The sequence below is a fragment of the Melanostigma gelatinosum genome (genome assembly GCF_949748355.1).
Source record: "Melanostigma gelatinosum genome assembly, chromosome: 8".
Lineage (NCBI taxonomy): Eukaryota > Metazoa > Chordata > Actinopteri > Perciformes > Zoarcidae > Melanostigma > Melanostigma gelatinosum.
In genome coordinates, this window is record NC_136641.1 from 18,992,768 (window position 1) to 19,014,465 (window position 21,698).

Below are 21,698 nucleotides of genomic sequence, written 5' to 3' on the forward strand. Positions count from 1 at the left end.
TTCGGTACGAGGCTCACGGTTCGGTACGCATGACGAACCGAACACGTTTGAATAAAAAAAATAAAGATTTTTTTTTTTTTTTAAACCTTTATTTAACCAGGTTGTCCCATTGAGATTAAAAATCTCTTTTGCAAGATGTAAGTAACAATACAAGATGTAAGCAAGATGCAAGTAACAATACTACATAACATTAAGGAGCAGTTTTTGTTTTTTAAGCTTATGTGTTGCTAAGAAGACACCCCAGAAGATGGGTCACTCAGGTATAGTTCCATCATTGTTCAAAGTCAAAGAATAACTTCATGATGTTAGTTGTAATGAATACATATATTTTAAAATCAAGTACATTTCTCTGGCATTTATAGTTTTCTACTGTACCGAAACGTACCGAACCGTGGCTCCACTGTATCGTACCCAACCGTGAATTTTGTGAACCGTTACACCCCTAGTAAACAATGTTAATAGTGCGGACACAGCCAACAGTGTGCATAAGGGGAAACCAGAGGGTGGCTGTTACGCTTCTGCTAGGACGCTGTTGGTCGCGACGGCGTTAGCAGCGGGTGTGCACACACTGTTGGACCGGCTACGTAAACAAAGCAAAGAGAAACTTGGATTACAACACACACAGACAGAAAGCGATTCTCTGCTCAGGATGCCGTTACTGTATCTTAAATATTTGTTTTGCTGCGACGATATTAATGCTCGAAATTTGGAATGCTCTGAATTTTAAATTCATCACCTTTAATCAACTTATTAATCAATAAATGAAATGGTATTTTTGTCTTGTATTTTCCCCCACCAAAGACACAAGTAACTTCTTATACTTATGATGTCGTGGTTCTGGCTATAAAAGAAACATAAATGCAGTATCGTGTTTTGAGTTAAATCCTTGAACTGTGTTTGCACCGGTAAGATAACAGGACGTACCTACACACACCGCAGAATAGACTGCATGAATACTCGAGGGAGCTAGATCAAAACAAATAGGAAAAGGAACTGTTGAAAGAAAAAGTTGGTCTATTATTCCAATTGGTGGATGCTTTTATCCGCTGCATCTCGCAGGGCCATGAGTGTGCATGATTTATAGTGTGTGGGTGTTCCCAGTAAAAATGGAAGCCGTAGCCTCCACTCCATTACTGCCACGTTCCAGCCATTGATCAAAAGCACAGTAAAAGTCTGTGTGAAAGGACAGGAATAGTAATAACTTGCAAGGCAGTGAAGTTCATGTGTTTCATAAAAATGGCTGTAAATCTGATCTTAAACCTAAAGGAAAGCAGCACCAACAACGGTAATAATAGTATTCATCCCTGTGGGGAAATACTTCTTCCTCATGGAGGGTCAGAGGGCATGCCGACATAAATAGTATAAAAGAAAAGCAAAGTTGCCGCTCCATTTTTAATCCATTCAACAGTTTTGTTTTCTGGTGTTGTTTCTACAAGGGGATGCTAACGTGACCAGATCCTCTTCTTATTTATACCTTCATTTCGTCTTCCCCTTCTCACCTGTCTTGATCTTCAGGAAACTGCTTACTCTTTGTCTCTTTCCCTCCACTCTTCAGACTTTGCTGACATTTCTGAGAGCAAACCTTGTCGACATTTTGATTTAATCTCTCTAATTGCATTCTCATTCTGCTCAGAGACAGGCTGGCAGCTTGTCAGTATACTGATACACACCACAACATGTATACCTGAATAACTACAGATTCAGCTTCTAAACAGCTGCATCATGAGCATAAAACACTTTACAAGGGACTTTTAAATCTATGTGGAGGTTTTAGGCACAGGAAAGGGCTCGGGATTAACCTTGACCAATCAAGGCATATTTCTCTCAGGCTTTCTACGAAGAGGGAACGAATCAAAATTACTTCTTTGATTGTTTACCAAGTGCCCGCTGTGTTAATGCACACTTAAAAACACACAGAAACATGTTATTTCATGAAAATATGTTGATAGATCCACACCAAATACCTCCAGTTTTAAGTAGCTTGACAAGAGACATCCAATGCCTCAGCTCTCATCTCTCTAAGGAGCTGGTTCAGTAGAAAGACATCTCAGAGACTGGATTTAAAGGGACAGGACTAAAGAAATACTTGACCAAATTAAGAGATAAACCATGTTGACTAAGAGTAATGACTAAAAGTTGACCAAAATGTTTTGCTGACTAAAACTGGACTAAAACTAGGAAGCATTTTTGTCAAAAGACTAAGACTTAGACTGAATCTAAAGTAGCTGCAAAGTGAACACTGCTTGAAACGTGATTGAGAATGCAGTTTAGCTGTGTGAAAACATCATTCTGTAGGAGAAAGGATTTTACAGACAGTTTCCACCTCAATGAAACCTGAAATCCCAGCCAACCAGTGGGAGTAAGTTACTCGGCAAATTTGTGTGATTCAAATAGGTCTGTGCAGATAACCTCACTGAACGCGATTAAAATGGACTTGAAGCATTAAAACGCCGGGGTTAGTATGGATTGGCAAATTTGTTAAAATAGGTGCGTAATTGTTCATGTTGCATGTGGGGACGTCTAAAATGCTTCCAAAAGTGCCTCCTTTAAGGATTGGCTATAAGTCAGTATTTCTGGCATCAATTTGGGCTCTGGTAATATATGATGGACAATTGTGATGGGATAGCAGTTTTCCATTGCTCATAAGTCGAAGCTGCACAGTACAACTACTGTCAAGTATTTCCTGGGCTACATAGCGCTATGGCTCTGTTCTCAGACAGGTATTTGAAGTGAACTGTTCTTATTTTCGTCTCTTGCCCCTCTCCTCCCCCTGCTTTTGAGAGAAAAGGACATCCTATGTTGCCATTATTTAGGCCTAGAGCAATGGTAACTGAAGTTGTTTTTCAGACAAGAGATAAAATAAGTTTTCCCAGTGCCAAATTTAAAAAAAGGCCAAGGACAGACAGAAATAGAAAGTGCATTTGTATAAGCTGTGTTCATGAGTCTCAGGCATGTACAAAATAAGCCTGAAGCCAGTTGTTTATACGTGAACCTATCACATATAAAGTGTATCTCTGTGGCTTCCAGCTGTGTCAGCTTCTTAAGCTCCTGGTTGACAAATGGCTCCGACAGTTGCTAAGCTGGGCTTATACATGAGCCATGTTTGCTCTTGTTGACCTGCTCTTGCATGCAGACCTTGCAGCTCTAGATGGCTCTTTACAGACACTTCCCTGTTGCTTATTGTCTCGACTCAAGGATGTCCAGTACAACCACTTCTTGATAGTTAACCACAGCTTTCATAAAGATACATTGAAGACATGTTCATGTCACCTGGACTGGAATTTGCTCCACAACACCAGCTCTCTATGACTGTTAGCTCTGTGTTCATTGCACAGTTCTCATGTTTGTGAGAGGAGGTTTTGATTGTCTGTCACTACATGTACTTTGACACTGATCCAGATGAAAACTTTCATTTTCTATAATTAAACATGTAGAGGTTTAATGCAGCCTGGCTGGAATTTTGTGCGATTTCCAGTCCACTATCAGGTTTGACAATTCCTAAAAGCAGAGCCCAGACGGTAACACCAACCAGAATTAACGAGACAATTTGAAAATAAAAGCTGTGTTGATAGCCTTCATAATCTGTTAATGCGTGTCTGGGAACTATTAGCATGTTTTGTCCTGTGTATGACATTTGCATGTCTACAGGTCATCACACCGTAGCTTCAGGCAAAACATATGGGGCTAAAACATATGTTGCATAACTGTCAGAAAGATGTCAGTGTGTGTGTGTGTGTGTGTGCGTGTCAGTGCGATTCAGACACTTCCACAAGTTGACATGTGTGTGTCCTCTATACATGTGTGTATCCATGGGCATGTCTGCCTTCTCAATTTGTGTATTCTGAGTCAGTGTGTGTGCATGCATGTGTCCTTGGGCAATACAGCACTTGTCAAATAAAGTTGTATCAGGTGGTGTCAGAAATGGAGGGGGCACATAACTCTATTATACAGACACACACACACACACACACACACTTCAAATGGTATTTCTCAGTTACAGTTCTCTTCCATCACTTTACCTTGTTGACAAAGTTATCTCTGCACTTGATAATAATGAATTCACTTGCAGTATTTTCATAGACCTTTCAAAAGCCTTTGACATAGTAAACAATGATATTTTATTGGAAAAGATGGTTAAAAGGTGTGGCTGAGGGATCTTTAAAAGCGACACTCAATACCCTGACTATGTGGACTATTGTTCCACTCCCAAAACTGAAAACAAATTGTCTGATGATAAGAGTTGATTTGCTGGGTGCAGTAGACCTCACCATCAGCTGAGAATTAACAACATCACCAAGGTTAACCTCGTCTGTTCAAAGCTTACTTTACCAACAGTCACATTCCATTGGTGTCACAATCTTTACATTGTATATCTGTAACAGACTTGGAATGGCATTGAAGGAGACGATTCAGAGGGTAGTTTTCCAGCATTTATTCGCTGCAGAAGACAACATAAACCACATTAGTTTCTTCCTGGTCTCACTCTCTCTGTATACATCCGCTCCCTCATCAGTACGAAACACCACTGTCTGGGGAAGTCGGGACTAACAGCGACATCAAGTGGACAAAACAAACTACATGAGGTGGAACGATGAACAAAACCCGCGAAAATTATAACATTAAACAAAGGAAAATACATACCTGCAGAAGACAACATAAACCACATTAGTTTCTTCCTGTTCTCACTATCTTTATACATCCGCTCCTAAACATGCAAGACAACAGAATTCACACAAAGGAATGCCAAAGTATCTGCGTCGTTACGTTATGACAGGGCAGCCTGACGTAAAAGTAAATGGCGCCAAATAGGCGAACTGAAACAGCCAGTAAACTTCTATTTTCCACAGTCAAAACGGCACGTAACAGCTTCATAAGGTCGTCGCCTTAGCAGTTACTGAAGTACGTAACGTAAACAGTTACATTCCCGAAGAAAACAACAAAACAGTGCAACGATATTATTCCACACAACTTACCCTCATGAGTACGAAACACCACTGTGAGGGAAAGTCGGGACTACGGGGGCTTCGGAGGTACAAAAGAGGCGAGACGCCGCTTCCGCAGGAAGCATTAACAAAATAAAACGCTAAATAAAAATAGCTGATAAAGATAGAATTCACACATACTCAACAGAATAATAAAGTACATTTAAAGTACATTTTTAACTCTGTTACATGTAGTCACATCTTAAGTTAGCTTATGGTAGCAAAACGCTGGCTACCTAAAGAATAGCTCGTGCTACATCAAGAAGAGTTGGCCTAATGTAAGATCACCAACGCCAGCAAGGTTCAGTTCCTTTCTAAGATGATAATGACAATATTTATTTAGATATACAGGAAGTCCACGTCCATGCTGTGGGCTTCTTGAAGGTATATTGTCTGATGCCAAAAATCAAATACACACTGCGGCACCGGGCTTAACGAAACCATATAGCCGGCGTTGCCATGCCTCTTTTTGTCAAGCCTGTCTGACCTAAAAACAGTACGGGGCCGCGGGACTTTGGATCTATCAATTGACCATTTAAAGCTATATGTTCGAGGGAGCTCTGGAATAATTCGAGCAGCAACTCAGGCACGCATGTGATGTAATCAAGGTAAACACAGTGGACATCTGTGTGTAATGACACTGCGTTCTGGTGTGGCTTATCTCCATTCACAGGTGTTGAGAAGGCAGCTTTAATAACACATGTGTCTTGCTGCCTTCAGATAGCTGCATGCATTTAATGAACTCAGCAGGAGTTTAGGGTGCAGAGTAATAGTGTTGGAAATTACCACAGTGCACACATTCATGAATATGACTGGATGTTACTGGATATCTGATCGTTAAACAGCTCATGAATGAACCTGTGATTATGCCTATGAAGGAAACAGCTGGTGCCAATCAGCTAATACAAGCTGCATGCTATGCTCCATGTGACGTCTAATACAAAGGAAGGACTATCAGTCGATCTGTAAAGCCTTCTCATGTCTCAAGAGCAATTTATCTGATCGACTTCACACTTGGCAGGTATATTGCTCAGGACCCAAGGGAGGGCTGCAATTTTTCTCCAGATGGTGTCGCTATAAGTTTCGGTCTGTCACAACGTCGCTTGCTCTGTGCGTCGCTAGTTGTACTACGTTAGCTCTGACTGAGTGCAAACACGTCGACATCAAACCTATCTGTCGTTTGCGGAAACGTACGAAACCAATCTTTTTCCTGGTTGCTGGGCTGGAAAAAAAAGAGATTACAAGTTTAAAATTTAAACAAAACCAAACCCACTGTGTGTTGAAGCAGAACCAATACTTTTCAAACCAAGCGCTATGTAGCTCCTCAAACAGTGTACATTATGTGTGCCTCCAAACTGCAGCACAGACTGATATTTCTGTGCTGCTAGGAAACACTTTGACACATTCCCTACAAGTCTTTTGGATGGATTAGTAAGAGCATCTATTAGTGACAGCAGGGTGGCTGCTGATTATAGCCTCCTTCCTGCCACCATGCCCTTGGGCAAGGCTTTTGACTGCAATTACTGAGAGCGGCATGCCGTGACTCTCCCTGCAGCTGTCAGGTTATGAAGCTGCTCTGTTTGTTCAATGGCGACAGGAAGAGATGAAAAGAGGAATAGAAGTGGAGTAGGGTGAACATTAATTATCCCTGAACGTTTCCCCCAAATTTGTTGTACTCTGAATGTATCCCCCAATTGTTTTTGTATAGCTAGTAGTCACAATGATGACAAACAAACAGCTACAGGACAAGACCAACACTTTGTTATATACATAAGAAGCAGAGAAGAGGAAAGATGGGAAGAAAAAATAAATGAGATGATAGAGGAGCAACACATGGATACGAAGAATGGATATGCAAGAGGAGAGTTGTGGCAAAAAGAAGAGGATAACAGAGAGAATGAAAGATAATAAAACAAGGGAGGAGAATGAGATATGAATGAAAATAATGTGATGACACATGGATTCAAATGAAATGATAGATATGAGAATGAGATGAGTATGAGAATAAAAGGAAAGTAGTGACAGAAGAGACACTCGAGACTGATATGAGAACGACATGATGAGTTGAGAATAGAATAAAAATGAAATGGAGGGGATGGAATAAGATGAGAATGAAATGAGAAAGAAATGCCAAAGCTGAATGCAATTAAAATGAAATTGACTTGATGAGATTGAAGCGGATGCAACTGAAACGGATGAGGTGAGAATTAAATGAGGGAGAAATGATTTCGATGAGAATGGAATTGAGATGATAGTGGCAGTCATAAGATCACAGAGATCAGCATGAGATGAGAACGACATGAATTTGACTACGTTAAGATGTCAATTTAAATAAGGTAAAGAGAATAAAATAAAAAGGAACAAATAGGAGATGAATGAGATACAACAGGAGATGCATAAAGTAAACAGGAGAGCAGAGCTCAGCTGTCGAGTAGACCAATAAAAATGATTATAGGATTAGGCTGTAGCTGCAGGCTGAGACTGGATCAATATCTTATTCCCCTGCTAGCTGCAGCATATTACTCGGTTTAACTGCAAAATAGCACTGATTATACCGTGCCGTGTGGGCATGTGGAAAATCACTGTCTGTTTAAGTTAGTGATTTTCTTTATGTTTAGGAATAACATAAATATTAATGGCATTATTGTTGTTTCTCCTCTCTGTGCCAAAACATTTCATCTTCTAATCAGTCAGCATTTATTTTTTATGTGTAATAATTCTCAAAAAACAGATTACCATAACACAGAGAGTATAAATTCGTATTAGGAGACAGCTTTCAGCTAAAATGGCTTCTTAAGGATGGAGTTAAAAGAGCTTACTAACTGGGGAACAGTAATTGCTGCTGGAGGTTCTCAGGCCCGGATCAGGATCAAAAGGGAAATACATTCACGGACAAGCAAGACCCTGTCCATGCAAACCTTTAAAATCCAGCTGCATCATCAATTCTGAAATTGACAGGCAGGCAGTGATGAGCCGAACGGTGTGGAATACCAAGATGACTTCTCTTGGAGCATGTTAGAAATCAGTGTTTCTGGACTAGCTACAATTAGAAGCAGGCAGCAACCTCCTGTTCTGAAAAGTGAAGCCAATGCGGATGTGCCTTCAACTTGCATTCTTTCTAATGGCCAGCAAGAGACGGCTGCTTGCAAGAGTCACATGAAAATAACGGAATCACTTATCACACAAAAGTCTATCTTGTCAGGCTTCAGGTAATGCGTTTGTGTCCAGTCAGCCAAAGCACTGACCAATCGGTGTCCAGGGAGGAGCTAGTGGCAGCTGTGAGAAGAGAGAAGAGACAGAGAGACGAATGATGGTTTCAAACAACAGTGACGACTCCTGAAGAGGTTAGCGTAGCGGCTGCAAGTTATATCAGAACCGGAAAGTATTTCTTTATTGAAAGAAGAGCAAAGAACTGAACTCAAGGCTTTTTCATTGCTCTTCTTCTGATTCGCTTCGGTAATAGTTTGATTGACAGATGGTTCATGCAATCACCTGCCCCGTATTTATTTTAAACTCCTGCTCTTTTTTTAAAGTTTCTAATGACAGCTTCTGAATGAATTCAAACTGTACTCGAAATCTAGATGTATTTGACCTTCAAATAAAAAATCATACATATTGGGACCTTGCTCCGGACAGATATAAAACACTATCTTTTGGCCAATAAAACAAAAAATAAACTACACTTGTGTGTATATATATATATAATATAATGCTTTATGATTTCTTAAGAATTTCAACAACTGTAATATAAATTAGAACATTAAATTCATCCTCCCCTTTCTAACTTTAACTAAAATGTTATGAACAGTTAGGGCCCTCTGTCATAACACAAATGAGTAATTAAGCTAAACAGGCAGTGTGTTAAAACCGCAGTGGGCAGGATTTCTACTGTTCCAAAACAGAATAGAGGCCAGAAATGTAGTTTAGCGAGCCATAAATCTCAGCAGCTGCTGAAGAGACGTCGAGCTACTAGCAGGCCTGACAATTAGCAACTGACAGCATATTTGTTCACTTTCTACTCTGGCTTTTTATACACCCTACTGCCCCTTTAAGGTCATTTGAAATGCTTTGTGCACCTGTTACCATATAAACTGAGCAGAATCATTTGGATTTTTTGGCCTTTTTAGGAGAAGAGCTGCCATCTGTGAGCTGTAAACTCCAACAGAAAGTGTGTCATGACATCCCCGGCTGCCAGCACGATCAGATCACACACAAGCACACAAATGTTCATCATCACTCTCACACAGCCCTATAAGGCAAGTGCCCTGCTTTGAAGCACACACACGCACACACACACACAGCTTATCATGTGAATAGAAGAAGGACCCAGCTGGATCCTCTCAGCAGAAACTGATAAGAGGAGAAATTAAATAAGTCTATTTCAAACTGAGAATGAAGCTACAGTTAGCCATCAGGTGTTATCGGGTATCAAAGAGACTGAGATACACAACCTAACCAAAACATGTTTCTTTGGCATTGCACGTTCAAACAATAAATATACATTTCATAAATATGTCTCGTATCATGAGCCTCTTATTATGCTTGCAGAAACACACAATGTCACATGGTTGTGAAACGATTAAGGCAACAAAACGGCTTGTTTTGTGTTCAAATAATAATGCATCAACCGTAAGTAACAACCACAACAATGTAACAAGTGTAAAAAAATAACAACCGCCCTTACCAAACATTATTACGTCTCCTGTGAAAGTCCTGTTTGTTTGACTCCTCCCACCAACCATTAGTGGAATTTCTTGCGTGGTATGCTCGTTAGAATACCACATAACTTCCACTAACGCTCGCTCAACATAGTGACTTGTTCTGCACTTCACTCATAATACTTCATACCTGGCTCTGACCGAATGCAAAACCATTCAACATGATTTGCAGAAACATGCAAAGACAACATTCTTTTCTGGTGAGAGTCAAACTTTCCAACAGTTACAAACTGACATGAAGTATTAGGTAAGAATGCAGCAGAAAGTTGCAGCAGCTTTTCGTTCGTTCAAAGGCAGTTTTAATGCATGAAACACGTATCAGTGTCCATTATACAAATGTTCATTGTGCCTTTATTCAGACATGGCAAGACATTTATAGAAGTAGCCTCAATGCTTGCAGAATATTTGGCACCTGGTACATGGGGAGGACAGTGAGTTGAATAGTATGGAAGCAATAACTGTTGTAATTGCGAGGGACACTTGGCCTCTTTGTAAATCCACGAATCAATTTTCTCATCAAGTTCAACATTTATTAGACGGCGACTACCTGCTGGCTGTTATTACATAACATTAATTTAGCTGATGTGCGATAATCATTCATGAGAGCTTTAAATATGGTGAAGGAGAACTTTCTGATGATTATTGTGATTGTACAAAACCACTACCGCTCATGCCCTACGCCATCAAGAGAATAGAAATTGTGATTTATTCCTTACAGTGGTGTTAGAAGGCAAGGTTTTCTACCTTCACTACATTTAATCTCCAATCCAACCCACTCAATGTCATCAAGCTTTTAATAATCAAAACACAACAATGGCTCATGCTGTTATCTCATTGGCCTGTCAACGTCACCTCTGCTGAATGTTGCAATGAAAGAGATCAAGAGTTGGAAATCTCTTTTTAGTTTGGTAGAAACAAATGTGCACCTGCTGTGTGAAAGTTCATAACAGGAAGCAGCATGTGGAGTATCATTTGTCACATGGCAGGGACACGGTTTGAAATCGCTGCACTTTTTTTGATGTAGGAAAGAGGCATCGCGCGACAATGTGTGTTGAGCCTATTAGCCAGATACTGTGCAATAAAAGCTATAATAACTGGGACAACTCTTGTAAATGGGTTCACTAACATCACACCATCCGAAACAATCTCTTGAAATACAACTTGGACATATATGCAGAAACTGCGTTGCACTGTTTTATTTTTGCACATTAATTATACATTCAAATGAACACAATCGCAGAACAAATGCATGTAAGGTACAGTTTGTAAGGTGATATATGGCTGTTTGTTTCAAATGCACATGTGGTGAAGGTGCATGTGTGTGTGTGTGTTTATAACTGTAAATTACTTACTGTTATGCTCTTGTTCCTCCTCGACATTTCCCAGGACCATGGCCGGTACGCCAAAGGCAGAAGCCAACACCCACACACAGATATTCACCACCTTGGGACAAGATAACATGATGGTGATGGTAAAAAACAATGTTGTTCACTTGAGCTTAAACATTTTAGAGGTAGTATTTTTTTCTTTCTTACTTTACTGAGCAGTTAAAAACACTGTTCAAATGCACACCAGTGAGCAATCACAACACTATCATAGCAGGAAAAGCTCAGTTACGACTTTAATTATTCTAACAATTTCTCTGTTTCTCGGATATTCAAGTAAGCCAGGAGAGTTAACCAGCATACACAATACCAGTACCCTCTAACTGGTAACCCTCAATGGAATGCTTCTATTTTTTAGTTTGATCACGCAACATTTTCCAACAGGAGTAAGGATGGAGCCCTTTACCAATTTAGCATTGTACACCTATTACATTGTCAGACTCGTGATGATCAAGAACAACCTGGCCTTCATTTCCCACAATTCACACAGGCCTCCGACTGTTGTCGCTATAATGTAGAGTAAGTAGAGATGAGGAGCAGACTACAGTGGTCTGGTAAGCTAACTTCTGTTTAACTTAACACCTTTTCAAGCTTGTGTTCTGCACAAAGCCACTCAAAAAGGGCCAGGCTTTAAAACCAATTTTCTTCAGTGGCCAAACCGTGGAATCAGAATGGCAGGGTCCATCACGTGATACCATTGGACCCAGAAATATTTTTTTTCACATTTACTAATATCAACTTCCCAATATGAAACACTGAAATATCCCTTATTCAAATCATTGGGTCCTAAAAGTTGTAAAATGCACCGATAGCCAGATATATTTCCCCATATAAATTGCTGTTCATGTGAGCGAGCTGAGGCCGAGCATCTGGGAGGCAGGAAAAAACAGTTAAAACCCTGCTGATCATCTGCTGTTGTGTTTTAATGTTTCCAAGTCTTCATCAGCACTTGAAAAGGCACGATTCTTAGGATGAAATAGCATACACTGTCTTTTTTTCATATCCTCATTTACAGAGATATCCACACAGAATACAGTTCATGGCAATACATAGATGTATAAATAAAAAAAATCAATTGTTTCATGTGCAGTAAATGCACTCGACAATGCTATGTTGAAAATCTGCTTATGGTGACTAGTACACATGCAATATAAAAAAAAACTGACAGGCCCTGTATCTGTTTATCTCTTTTTCAGTTTCCCATCATGACAACAGCACACACAGAGTCAGGTTAAAGGATTGGTATGATGATGTGACTGAAATCTGACTGGCCTCAGCAGTCATTTCAGGGACAATAAGGGTGGATATCGCACTTTGAAATGAAAACGGTTTTACCTTGGCCTTGTGAGGAGTCCTCATGTCCAGCGCTTTGACAGGGTGGCAGACTGCCACGTACCTATCCATACTCATCACTGTCAGGGTGAAGGTGCTGGTGAACATGTTGTAGTAGTCGATAGACACCACCGCCTTACACAGAGCGTTCCCGAATGGCCAGAAGCCCAGGAACACATCGGTTCCCTGGAAATATCCGGATATCAAAGAATGAACATATGAATCCAGCTTGAAGCTAGAACAACACCTCTGTAATATGACTTTGGACTGTTAGCAGTTTTTGATATACAGTCAGGGCCATACGTATTTGGACTGTGACACAATTATTCAAAGTTTGCCTTTTTACATGACTCCAGCGGATTTGAAATTAAGCAGTCAATATGTGGTTGAAGTGTAGACTTCCATCCATTCAATGGATATTACAAAGAAAATATCACAATAACCGTTTAGGAATTACAGCCATTTTTACACTGCCCCCCACATTTACTGCCCCCCACATTTTCAGAGGCTCAAAAGGCTCAAAAGTAATTGGGCAAACTAAAATAATTGTTTCCTCCCTTGAGATGCTTTGCCAGACCTTCTACTGCAGCCTTCTTCAGCTGCTGCCTGTTTGTGGGTCTTTCTGCCTTCAGTTTTATCTTAAGTAAGTGAAAAGCATGCTATACTTGGGTTCAGATCAGGTGACTGACTTCGCCAGTTGAAGAATATTCCATCCCTTTGCCTTGAGAAGCTCTTGGGTTGTTTTCACAGTATTTTTTGGGTCATAATCCATCTGCACTGTGAAGCTCCCTCCCATCAGTTTTGCAGCATTATGCTGAATCTGAGCAGATAGTTTAGCCCCAAACACTCATCCTGCTACTTCTATCAGCTGTGACATCACCAATAAACACCAGTGACCCAGTTCCATTGGCAGCCATACAGGCCTATGCCATAGCACTGCCTCCACCACGTTAGACAGATGATGTGGTTCGCTTTGGATCATGAGCCGTTCCTTTCCTTCTCCACACTTTTCTCTTCCCATCATTCAAGACAAACAATAATAAACAGGATCAAGGGACTTAGACACAAAAATGGGTCCAGGTTGAACATTACCGACGTTACCTTTAATGCCATTTTAAGATTAGGCAAAAATAATAGTTCAGGAAACAGTGTAAAAAGTTAAGGGCGATACTTAAATACTTGTGTAATCTGTGTAGCAGTAAGTCATACCTGGAAAGGTAAAGTAGCCAGGAACAAAGAGTCAGCCAGAGCCAGGTTAAAAATGTAGATGTTAGTGGCCGTTTTCATCTTTGTGTATCTGAGGAGAGAGAAAGCACAGCAACACAGAAGTTCAGTCAAATGAGGAAGCTTGAGCCAGGCAGCTCATTTCACTGTAGCTCCACACACACATTTAACACCTTAATCAAGAGTCTGCAGCCAAGACAGAGACATCTGTGGGGCGGCAGGTGCTTTGTACCATTAGATTACACAGTGTCTTTGTGAGGTGCTGCTGCTAAAATTGCCACTTTTTTGTGTGCAGGTTTTGAGACTAAACAGACGGTCTGGCATCAGACTACAAAAACAAAAAGGTGAGGTGGTCTCATTCAGGTGTGGACTCAGCAGCTGATGTGAGACTGTCGTCTGTGTTGCTACTTTCTGTGCTTTCTTGTTTCCGCTGTCTTGTTTCTGATAGTTCCCAGTCATCTGTTGGTGGATTGCAGGGAGTACTCCAGGTGTGGTGGTCCAGTGTATGTCTTGCTCTGAGGGTTCCCTCCTATTTTATCTTGCTGACTTGTTTCACTCCATAACTTTTTTTAACATGATTTTTTTTCTTTTAATACACACAAACACACACACACACACACACACACACACACACACACACACACACACACACACACACACACACACACACACACACACTTAAAACCACTTCTTGTCTCACTGCAGTGTCCCTTGCACTCTGGAATCATCTGTCCTACATAACACATATCTCAAAAGATATAAGAAGCAAAAATTATGTCTTCTGTACTGATTATATACCTCCTTGTTCACTTTGTTTGTTTTAAATGTCATAATGCATTTCTCATCCTGAAACTCAACTAACAGGTTTGCCTTCTTGTAATTCCTATGAATGTCAATGGCGGTGTGTTTTTTCTTCAACAACAAAACATTTGTGTCCCTAAAACGCTAATTCAACAGTGATGTCTTGATGTGATTTTATTTAAAATATTTGTAAAAATATGCAAATGTTTGTGTATGTCTTGTGCACTGTTGGTTTGGAGGCTTTCTACTTCTGCTCTTCCCGTACAACAATCCCTCTTTAGGGCACATATGCTGTCAGTCATCCAAAGATGATCCGCTTAAGAGGTTTTTTTTTCCTGCTAAAATGATCTTTTGGTCCAGGAACTGGGCGTAGGTATACAAAATAAGTGGTTTCTCACTAAGTTTAAGGATGATAAAAAGACTCATAAGTCAGATTTAAAAGCTCACAGTGATAGATTTAGGATTCATTTCTCGCTCTCCCTGCAGTCGGCGGGCCTTTGTGAAACAACAACTGTATGTACCTGATACATTAATATAAAAAATGAATGGCGCATCAAAAACAAAACAGAATGTGCAGGTGTTTTAATAAATGCATACTTTTTATCCATACCACAGATACATGTCATGGTAACACTTTATAATAAATACACGCCATCAAGCATTACGTATGAGTAAACACTTAATTCATCATTTATAAAGCATTGTTCCTCATTAGTATACAATATATAAGTTATAAATGTTTTATTCTTCATTAATAAGCTTATGTGTTTCGTGATTATGTTTTCATCCTTTATAAATGATGGATTCCCCATTTGTAAATTAAGTATTATATATATTGCAAACCAATTATAAAGCAGTTGTAGATGATTAATAACATAATTTATAACGTGTTGGAACAAAGCTTTATAAACAATTAATTAAGTGTTTACTCATACTTAACTAATGCTTCAAAGCGTGTACCGGTAGTTATTACAAAGTGTTACCCTTGTCTTTAGGTTGATGTTCCACCTTTTGTATTTGTGTATAGATTGGTGCTGCTGCTGAAAATGACCCCAAAGTTTCTCCTCAAACAAAGCTTTTTGGGTCGTTTTAGTTCTTTGTATGTGCTTTTTCTGCCTGACAATTAACTCATTTGATTGTAAAAGTATTTTGTGTACAAATAAATCCAAAATCATTGTTTTGGCCAATAGTCCATGGTATAATGTCAGGTTGGACAGTACTGACTTCCTCTGTATTCCTTTCTTTAATACACAGACATCAAATATCAACATGCCAACTGGTAACTGTTACAATAATAAACTGACGTATTTTTCTCAGAGTAAATTCAATAAAAAGCTACTGAAAGTAATTTCCCCTGATGCTGTTAGCTGAGGCTGTGGGAGAAAATGAAATTTGAGAACAGGGAGAGAGAAGACTCCGCATTTTCTCTACCGCAGGACAATAAGCAAGACATTTAAAAAATACTGAAAGATGTCTTCCATTCCTGAGGTTTGATACAATCTCACTCCAGGATTAAAATCAGGTTCACAGGATATTTAACACTCACTGCTGTGCATGTGCACTTTCACAAATAGCACATACACATACAAAAATATAGCAAACTAAAATGAATATGCCAACTATACTAAAATATGCTCTCAATGAAATAGACCAAAATGTGTCAGATCTTGTTTGTTTGGTCTGGTCTTACTGGAACTCTTCCTAGATTTCAGCCTTGGAAAAACAACACAAACTGTAAATTTCAGATGACATTCTCAAACGGATCCATTTGGCTGTAGCGCCAGAGAGGCTCTGAGCAGAGCAGACAGTCATTAAAAGCAGTTTACACTCAGATTCTTCGACCGACTTCTGTCTTAGCTCTAGTAATTCCCTGACACCAACATGTGGAGTCCTTAAAATACAAACTCAAGCTGCTTTAAAACCTTAATGCATTTCGAGAGCATCACTTTTAGCCTTTTGTTCTGAAGTGAACGTCTCTAGAGAGGAAGCCATAGCTGCACAATGCAACATTTTTGATCTTATCTCTTTAAATCACCAAGGACGGCTGTGAGGAGGGGAGCTTGCTCTCATCGTCACAGACTGAGCTGTGGAAGATTGGCCCTGCTGGCTACACTAGTTTGATGTTGGCTCAGGACACCGATGGGACATTTCCCCTCCAATCAGAAGGCGAAAATCGAAGGACAACCGGACTGGACTTGCCAGTGTTAGATCTTTTCCCACTCTTCTTTCTTTGATGTAAAAGATCACAGACTGGCCGATTGAAAACAGACTGACGTCGCTTTACAGTTGTCCTATATTTTGAAGCCCTTTCATGGAGTTCCCCCTTCTACAGTTTGGCATCATCACAGTGACCTTGTGCTGTTTTAAGTGGGGTTGGAGTGTTTGGGGTTGCCGGGTGTGGGGCTTAATCACTCAGCAAATCAGAAGGATGGGTTATAATTAAGAAGTCTGGAAATAGACTCCATGAAAGTTAAGTAATAAGCAGATCTATATGAATAAATATTGTTTATTTATATAGCAAAAAACTCAAATATGCCTATTATATTAATATTTAGTAAGATATTACGTACCTGGTGGACATATATGTTCACAGACTAAAGCTGGAATTATGCCAGAGAAGGGTGTCATGTAAAACTGTAGGTTGCAGAGACTCGAACAATAACCAGGTGGTAACACAACATTGATTTATCATCACCTTGTAGCATCACCTTGCACACTTGTTAGCAAATAGTTGTTTATTTTAAACATCCAGCAGACAAGTGTGATTTTTATTCAAGCCTATCATTTACTCACCTTTTAGCTCTGGTTTGGTCTCCACCAAATACTGAGGGAAAGGTTTAAACTCTCACCTCTGATGACCCAGCTGATGAAAACAAATGTGTTAAATAACGTTGTCTTATTTTCAGGCTTTTCTACATTTGTTCCACAATATGCATGGAGTCAGGATTCATTTTAAATCCCTTGTAAGGACCCTTTTTTTTAAAGTCTGCACCAGAGTATGATGACGGAATTTGCAACTGCCCAAACGAACCGCAGAGCAAGAACACCAATGCTGGCAGCAGTTTGATGCGCCACCCCTTAACAAGCAGTTGTGGTCTTAAAGAACACCAATATACTGTATATCATTCTTCTGCATTTGAAAGTTCACACTCACCATCTTGTGATGTTTAAGACTCACCATGTGTTCAGAGCTGACTGCTAGTTCACTTGGATTTACTAAACTACGAAACACAGTTTCCCTCAGTTACTACTAAACTGAGAGGGCCTGTGAAGACCTTTACACTGATACATGAAGAATGTCTACACACACACACACACACACACACACCTTCATGCACAGAGAAGGTGCAACACTGTCCTCGTTAACTTCAAAAGAGAGTCAGGAACTGAGATCTGAGGACATTAAAGACAGAAGGAGACTGTACCCTGGGATGAGATGTTCATTAGAGCCACATTTTCTGCCACTGTCAGCAGCTGCATATGTGTGAACCTCATGCAACCCCTCCCTCCCACACAGCGGTGCAGCATGCGTACAGCGGCAGCCCTCAGCACCTGGTAAATAATGAATGATTTTTCCATAAATCCTGATGCGGGTTGTGGAAGCACTGAGCAAGCTTGGTCAGTCTGCATCTTCTCATTTGACAGCCTTGCAGTGATGCTGCCAGCAGGTCAGCTTTGCTCACAGCTCTGCCAAAAGCATTCGAATGCCGGCTTCATGATTGCTGACTGCCGTCTCCTGGCAGTTACTGTGCACTATCATGAAACCTTTCAACTCCTGTGCACGTTACAGCAGAGGCTTTTGTCAGCCCAGGGCAGGTAAAGGGCCTCATCAAAGTGGGTGATGGAGACCTGATCACCTTTTTGTTTCAGGATCGAATATGGAGCCATTAACATCCTCTCACCTCACGCCTTCACTTTCAACTACCGTACACAGGTTTTTTTCTTCACCTGTGTTGTCTCAACTCTAGCTGAACACTATGACTGAGCTGAACAAGCTCCTTTCTCTTCTATTATTAAACATGTTTCTAAAGTCAAAAGTAGTTGCAGTGCAAATGTGTCAAACTCCATGCATCGCACCGTGCAGCTGTCGTGTTGTGACGTAGAGTATTTGTGTCGATTTCAAAATATATACAATTCAGTATTTTTCAAAAGTAATCAGGTTATCTACGGGAATAGTATGTTAGTTATGAATGTAATCCTTTGCTTGTCTCAAAAGACATTGCGATTCAAGGCTGGATTACAAATCTGAAAGGGATACGACTGCATCGGCTCCACGGCCATATACAAAATACATTAAGCTGAAGCCTGCAAAATAGTAGGCTACAAATTATGTGTAGTTGTATTTGAAAGCATATTGGTCCGCTTGGATGGGAGACGTGCAGCAGCAAGAAATAAATCAATGCACATTAGGAAATGTATAAACATTGTTAATTAGCATCGGACAGCAAAGGCTTGCGATTACTACTTAATTATATTCTGTTAATTTCCCATAATTTATAGTAACGGCATCATTCTTGAAACGCATTACAGGCACTGTGAAATGCATTAACAGAGCTGGAAAGGGGTTTTGCAGCTGAGCAGTGCATGCAAGATCTGAACATAAAAGACAGTAATTCATACGTATATGTTTGTCAGTATAAGTGTGGGTTTTTTTTGTGCGTAGGGTGAAATAAGGTTGTTGCACTTTCTGGAAGTTTTCTGAAACGTTTTGGTTGAAAAGCCAGCAATGGTTTTAAAGTTTGCCTCAGAAACTTTCACAAGCGTTTAATGGTAGCCATTTTATTTATTTATATGTTTATTCATGATGTCACCAGGTAAGGTAAGGTTGATGTGATAACATGGGCTAGATGCTACCAATTTCACACTGGGGAGGTTTTAAGTCAGACGAGTCAAGCAAGTCAGAAAGTATTTATGATCATTTACTACGAGACTTCAATGACGTTTTAGGCTCGCACGAGATGTGGGTTTTAGCATTTTAGGGTATTATGCAAGACTGCAAAAGCTGGATGAAAGAAATGGAAATTTATACACTTGAGACCTAAAACTAATTGTCATCGCCGACTGAGAAGCACAGCAGAAGGTGTTGCGTCAGTGATTGATGATCTGGGACAGGCAGGTGAAAACATCTGCAGCACCGTTGTCAGCATGGTGGCTGAATTGTTAATTGCAGGAGGTATTGTTTGTGTGGCAGATCTAGAGGGAGGAAAAATGTCATTCTGCAAGAATTTGATTTGTGCAACACAGCACTTTTTTCTGAACTTTATGTAGAACTCACAGCATTCCTTAACTGCCTTTTCTTCCTATTTATATTTACTTTTTAATGAAGAATTTTTGATTTAAGATCTGCAATTTGTGTCAGTGTTTCACCTACCATTGCCTTGGTACAAAGAAAGAAACTGAATATTTTATATACCCAATGTATGTGCACTTGTTTAATTTCAGCTCAGTGTAAACATCTTTGCTTGGCTTTGTGCTGCATTCAAGTGGTGTCGAAATAATCGAAACAAATCAGTTCCCAACTGAGAAAATGAATGTGAACAACCCCTCAAGTCGGAACAACTAAACATTTGTCCATCAGCTAATGTATTGTATTCTCTATGTGCTTGAATTGGCTGGACATTTACAGTGGGCTGTAGAAAGCACAAAAGAAAAATACAAAAAGCAGTTGATTCTACTGGGATCATTTTTGTTTTTGTACAACAAGCAGACCTGTCTTTGTCCAAACTGAAATATCCCCAGTTATCTCCTCTCTGAGTCTACATTCCCTCTAAGCCATCATCGTACCTATCACCACACTATTGTTCTGAGGGCACAGGTGTAATCATGTGTGCGATTAGTCTGGATAGGTTTTGATGGTGCTCTGTGTCTCCATGGATACAAAGGCCATCTAATTACATCCTTGAGCAGCAGTGGGAGAGACCAACAATGCAAGAAAAGTGAGACTTTCGTCAGTGAGTGGGACTGTAAATTGCCGTAGAAGTTCAAGTAAATGGCTGTTCACAGGAATTTATGAGCAGCACAGAAAACTCCCGGGAACTGCCGGGAATTGACACTAAGTTTCAATTTCCAGCAGTTTTACAAGCATGAGAAGCTTGGCGGTCGATCAACCTGGCCCCTGGTCCAGGGGAGGCAGACCCGTCTCTGTCTTTAGCTCGCCCGTTTACATCAACAAGTACCCAATTAAACCAGTGATCCATCTGTCTCTCTCTTCTCGCTCCTCTCAGTTCAGCTCTGGACTTCAAGATCGTTTTTTCTTTGCTTAATAAGTCTGGAGTATTTGATACTATTTTACTTGTAGTTGGCACTAAGATATTTTAACAGCTTACAGCCCTCGCGCACATTTCCTTTAGAAAAAGCCCAGTCTCCATAACCCTGTTGTCTTTCTGTTCCCTTCGTGCATTCATTTTTTTAACATCAAAATTGCTACATAATTAAAATGAAACAATTGCAACGTGCACAAAAAGCTTACTTTCAATCAAATGTCCCGTAAACTCTAATGTGGATCGCTGCTCTATGTGAGGTCCAATCAAAATTTTAAGAAATTAACAATAAAATTGAGGCGGCTGTGGCTCAGGAGCTAGAGCTGGTCGTCATTTAATCACAAGGTCGGGACCAGGACATTAAACCCAAAATGTGCTTGCTTCACAGCAGCCCACTGCACCGAAATGCTTATTAGGATGATTCAAATGCAGATGTCAAATTCACATATTGTCGTATGTAAAATTGAAGGATCCTATTCATTTTCTTTGTAGAGCAAGAACGCCTGCTATGAGTTGCACGCTGGATACAACACGGCAAGTTGACAGACCATTCGCCGTAAGTTGCAAAGTCACCACTTGACCTCAACTTTTTACAAATTAGGTCCGACTATCCAAGGCAGAGCAGGCTCAAATAAGAATGAAGGGATATCCTGTTACTGCATGGCCTATTTCTCACCTCAAATGTTTTCAGACCCACATTTTAGTGTACGGCTTAGCTTTAAAATGAGAACATTTGTGACCTGGCTGCCATTCTGAAAAGAGTTGAGCCAGAACCAAGGACTGGTACTCTGTATCGGCCTGGTATCGGAGCCCAGGTATCGGTATTGGGGCTGAAAAAGTGGGATACTGCATCCCTTGTAATAAGCAATAAGATATGATTAACATAACATTATATTAAAATAATACTACAAGGCAAATGCAGCAATCCCTGGTCCAACATCAACCTTCTGTCTATTGTTTGAAATCAAGGAGTGTCCAGAAGCTTGCTGGTAAAAG

The 21,698-nt window shown here is 40.1% G+C and overlaps 1 protein-coding gene across 1 annotated transcript in view; it reads right to left on the minus strand.

The window, feature by feature from the left end:
* Positions 1 to 21,698, minus strand: part of oprl1 (opiate receptor-like 1) — a gene marked incomplete at both ends in the record, with an annotated part of 37,349 nt that overhangs the window by 1,891 nt on the left and 13,760 nt on the right. The window contains 3 exons of the mRNA XM_079273826.1: positions 11,053 to 11,143; positions 12,421 to 12,603; positions 13,627 to 13,714. Coding sequence (XP_079129952.1) covers positions 11,053 to 11,143; positions 12,421 to 12,603; positions 13,627 to 13,714 — 362 coding nt within the window. The remainder of the gene's footprint in view (positions 1 to 11,052; positions 11,144 to 12,420; positions 12,604 to 13,626; positions 13,715 to 21,698) is intronic.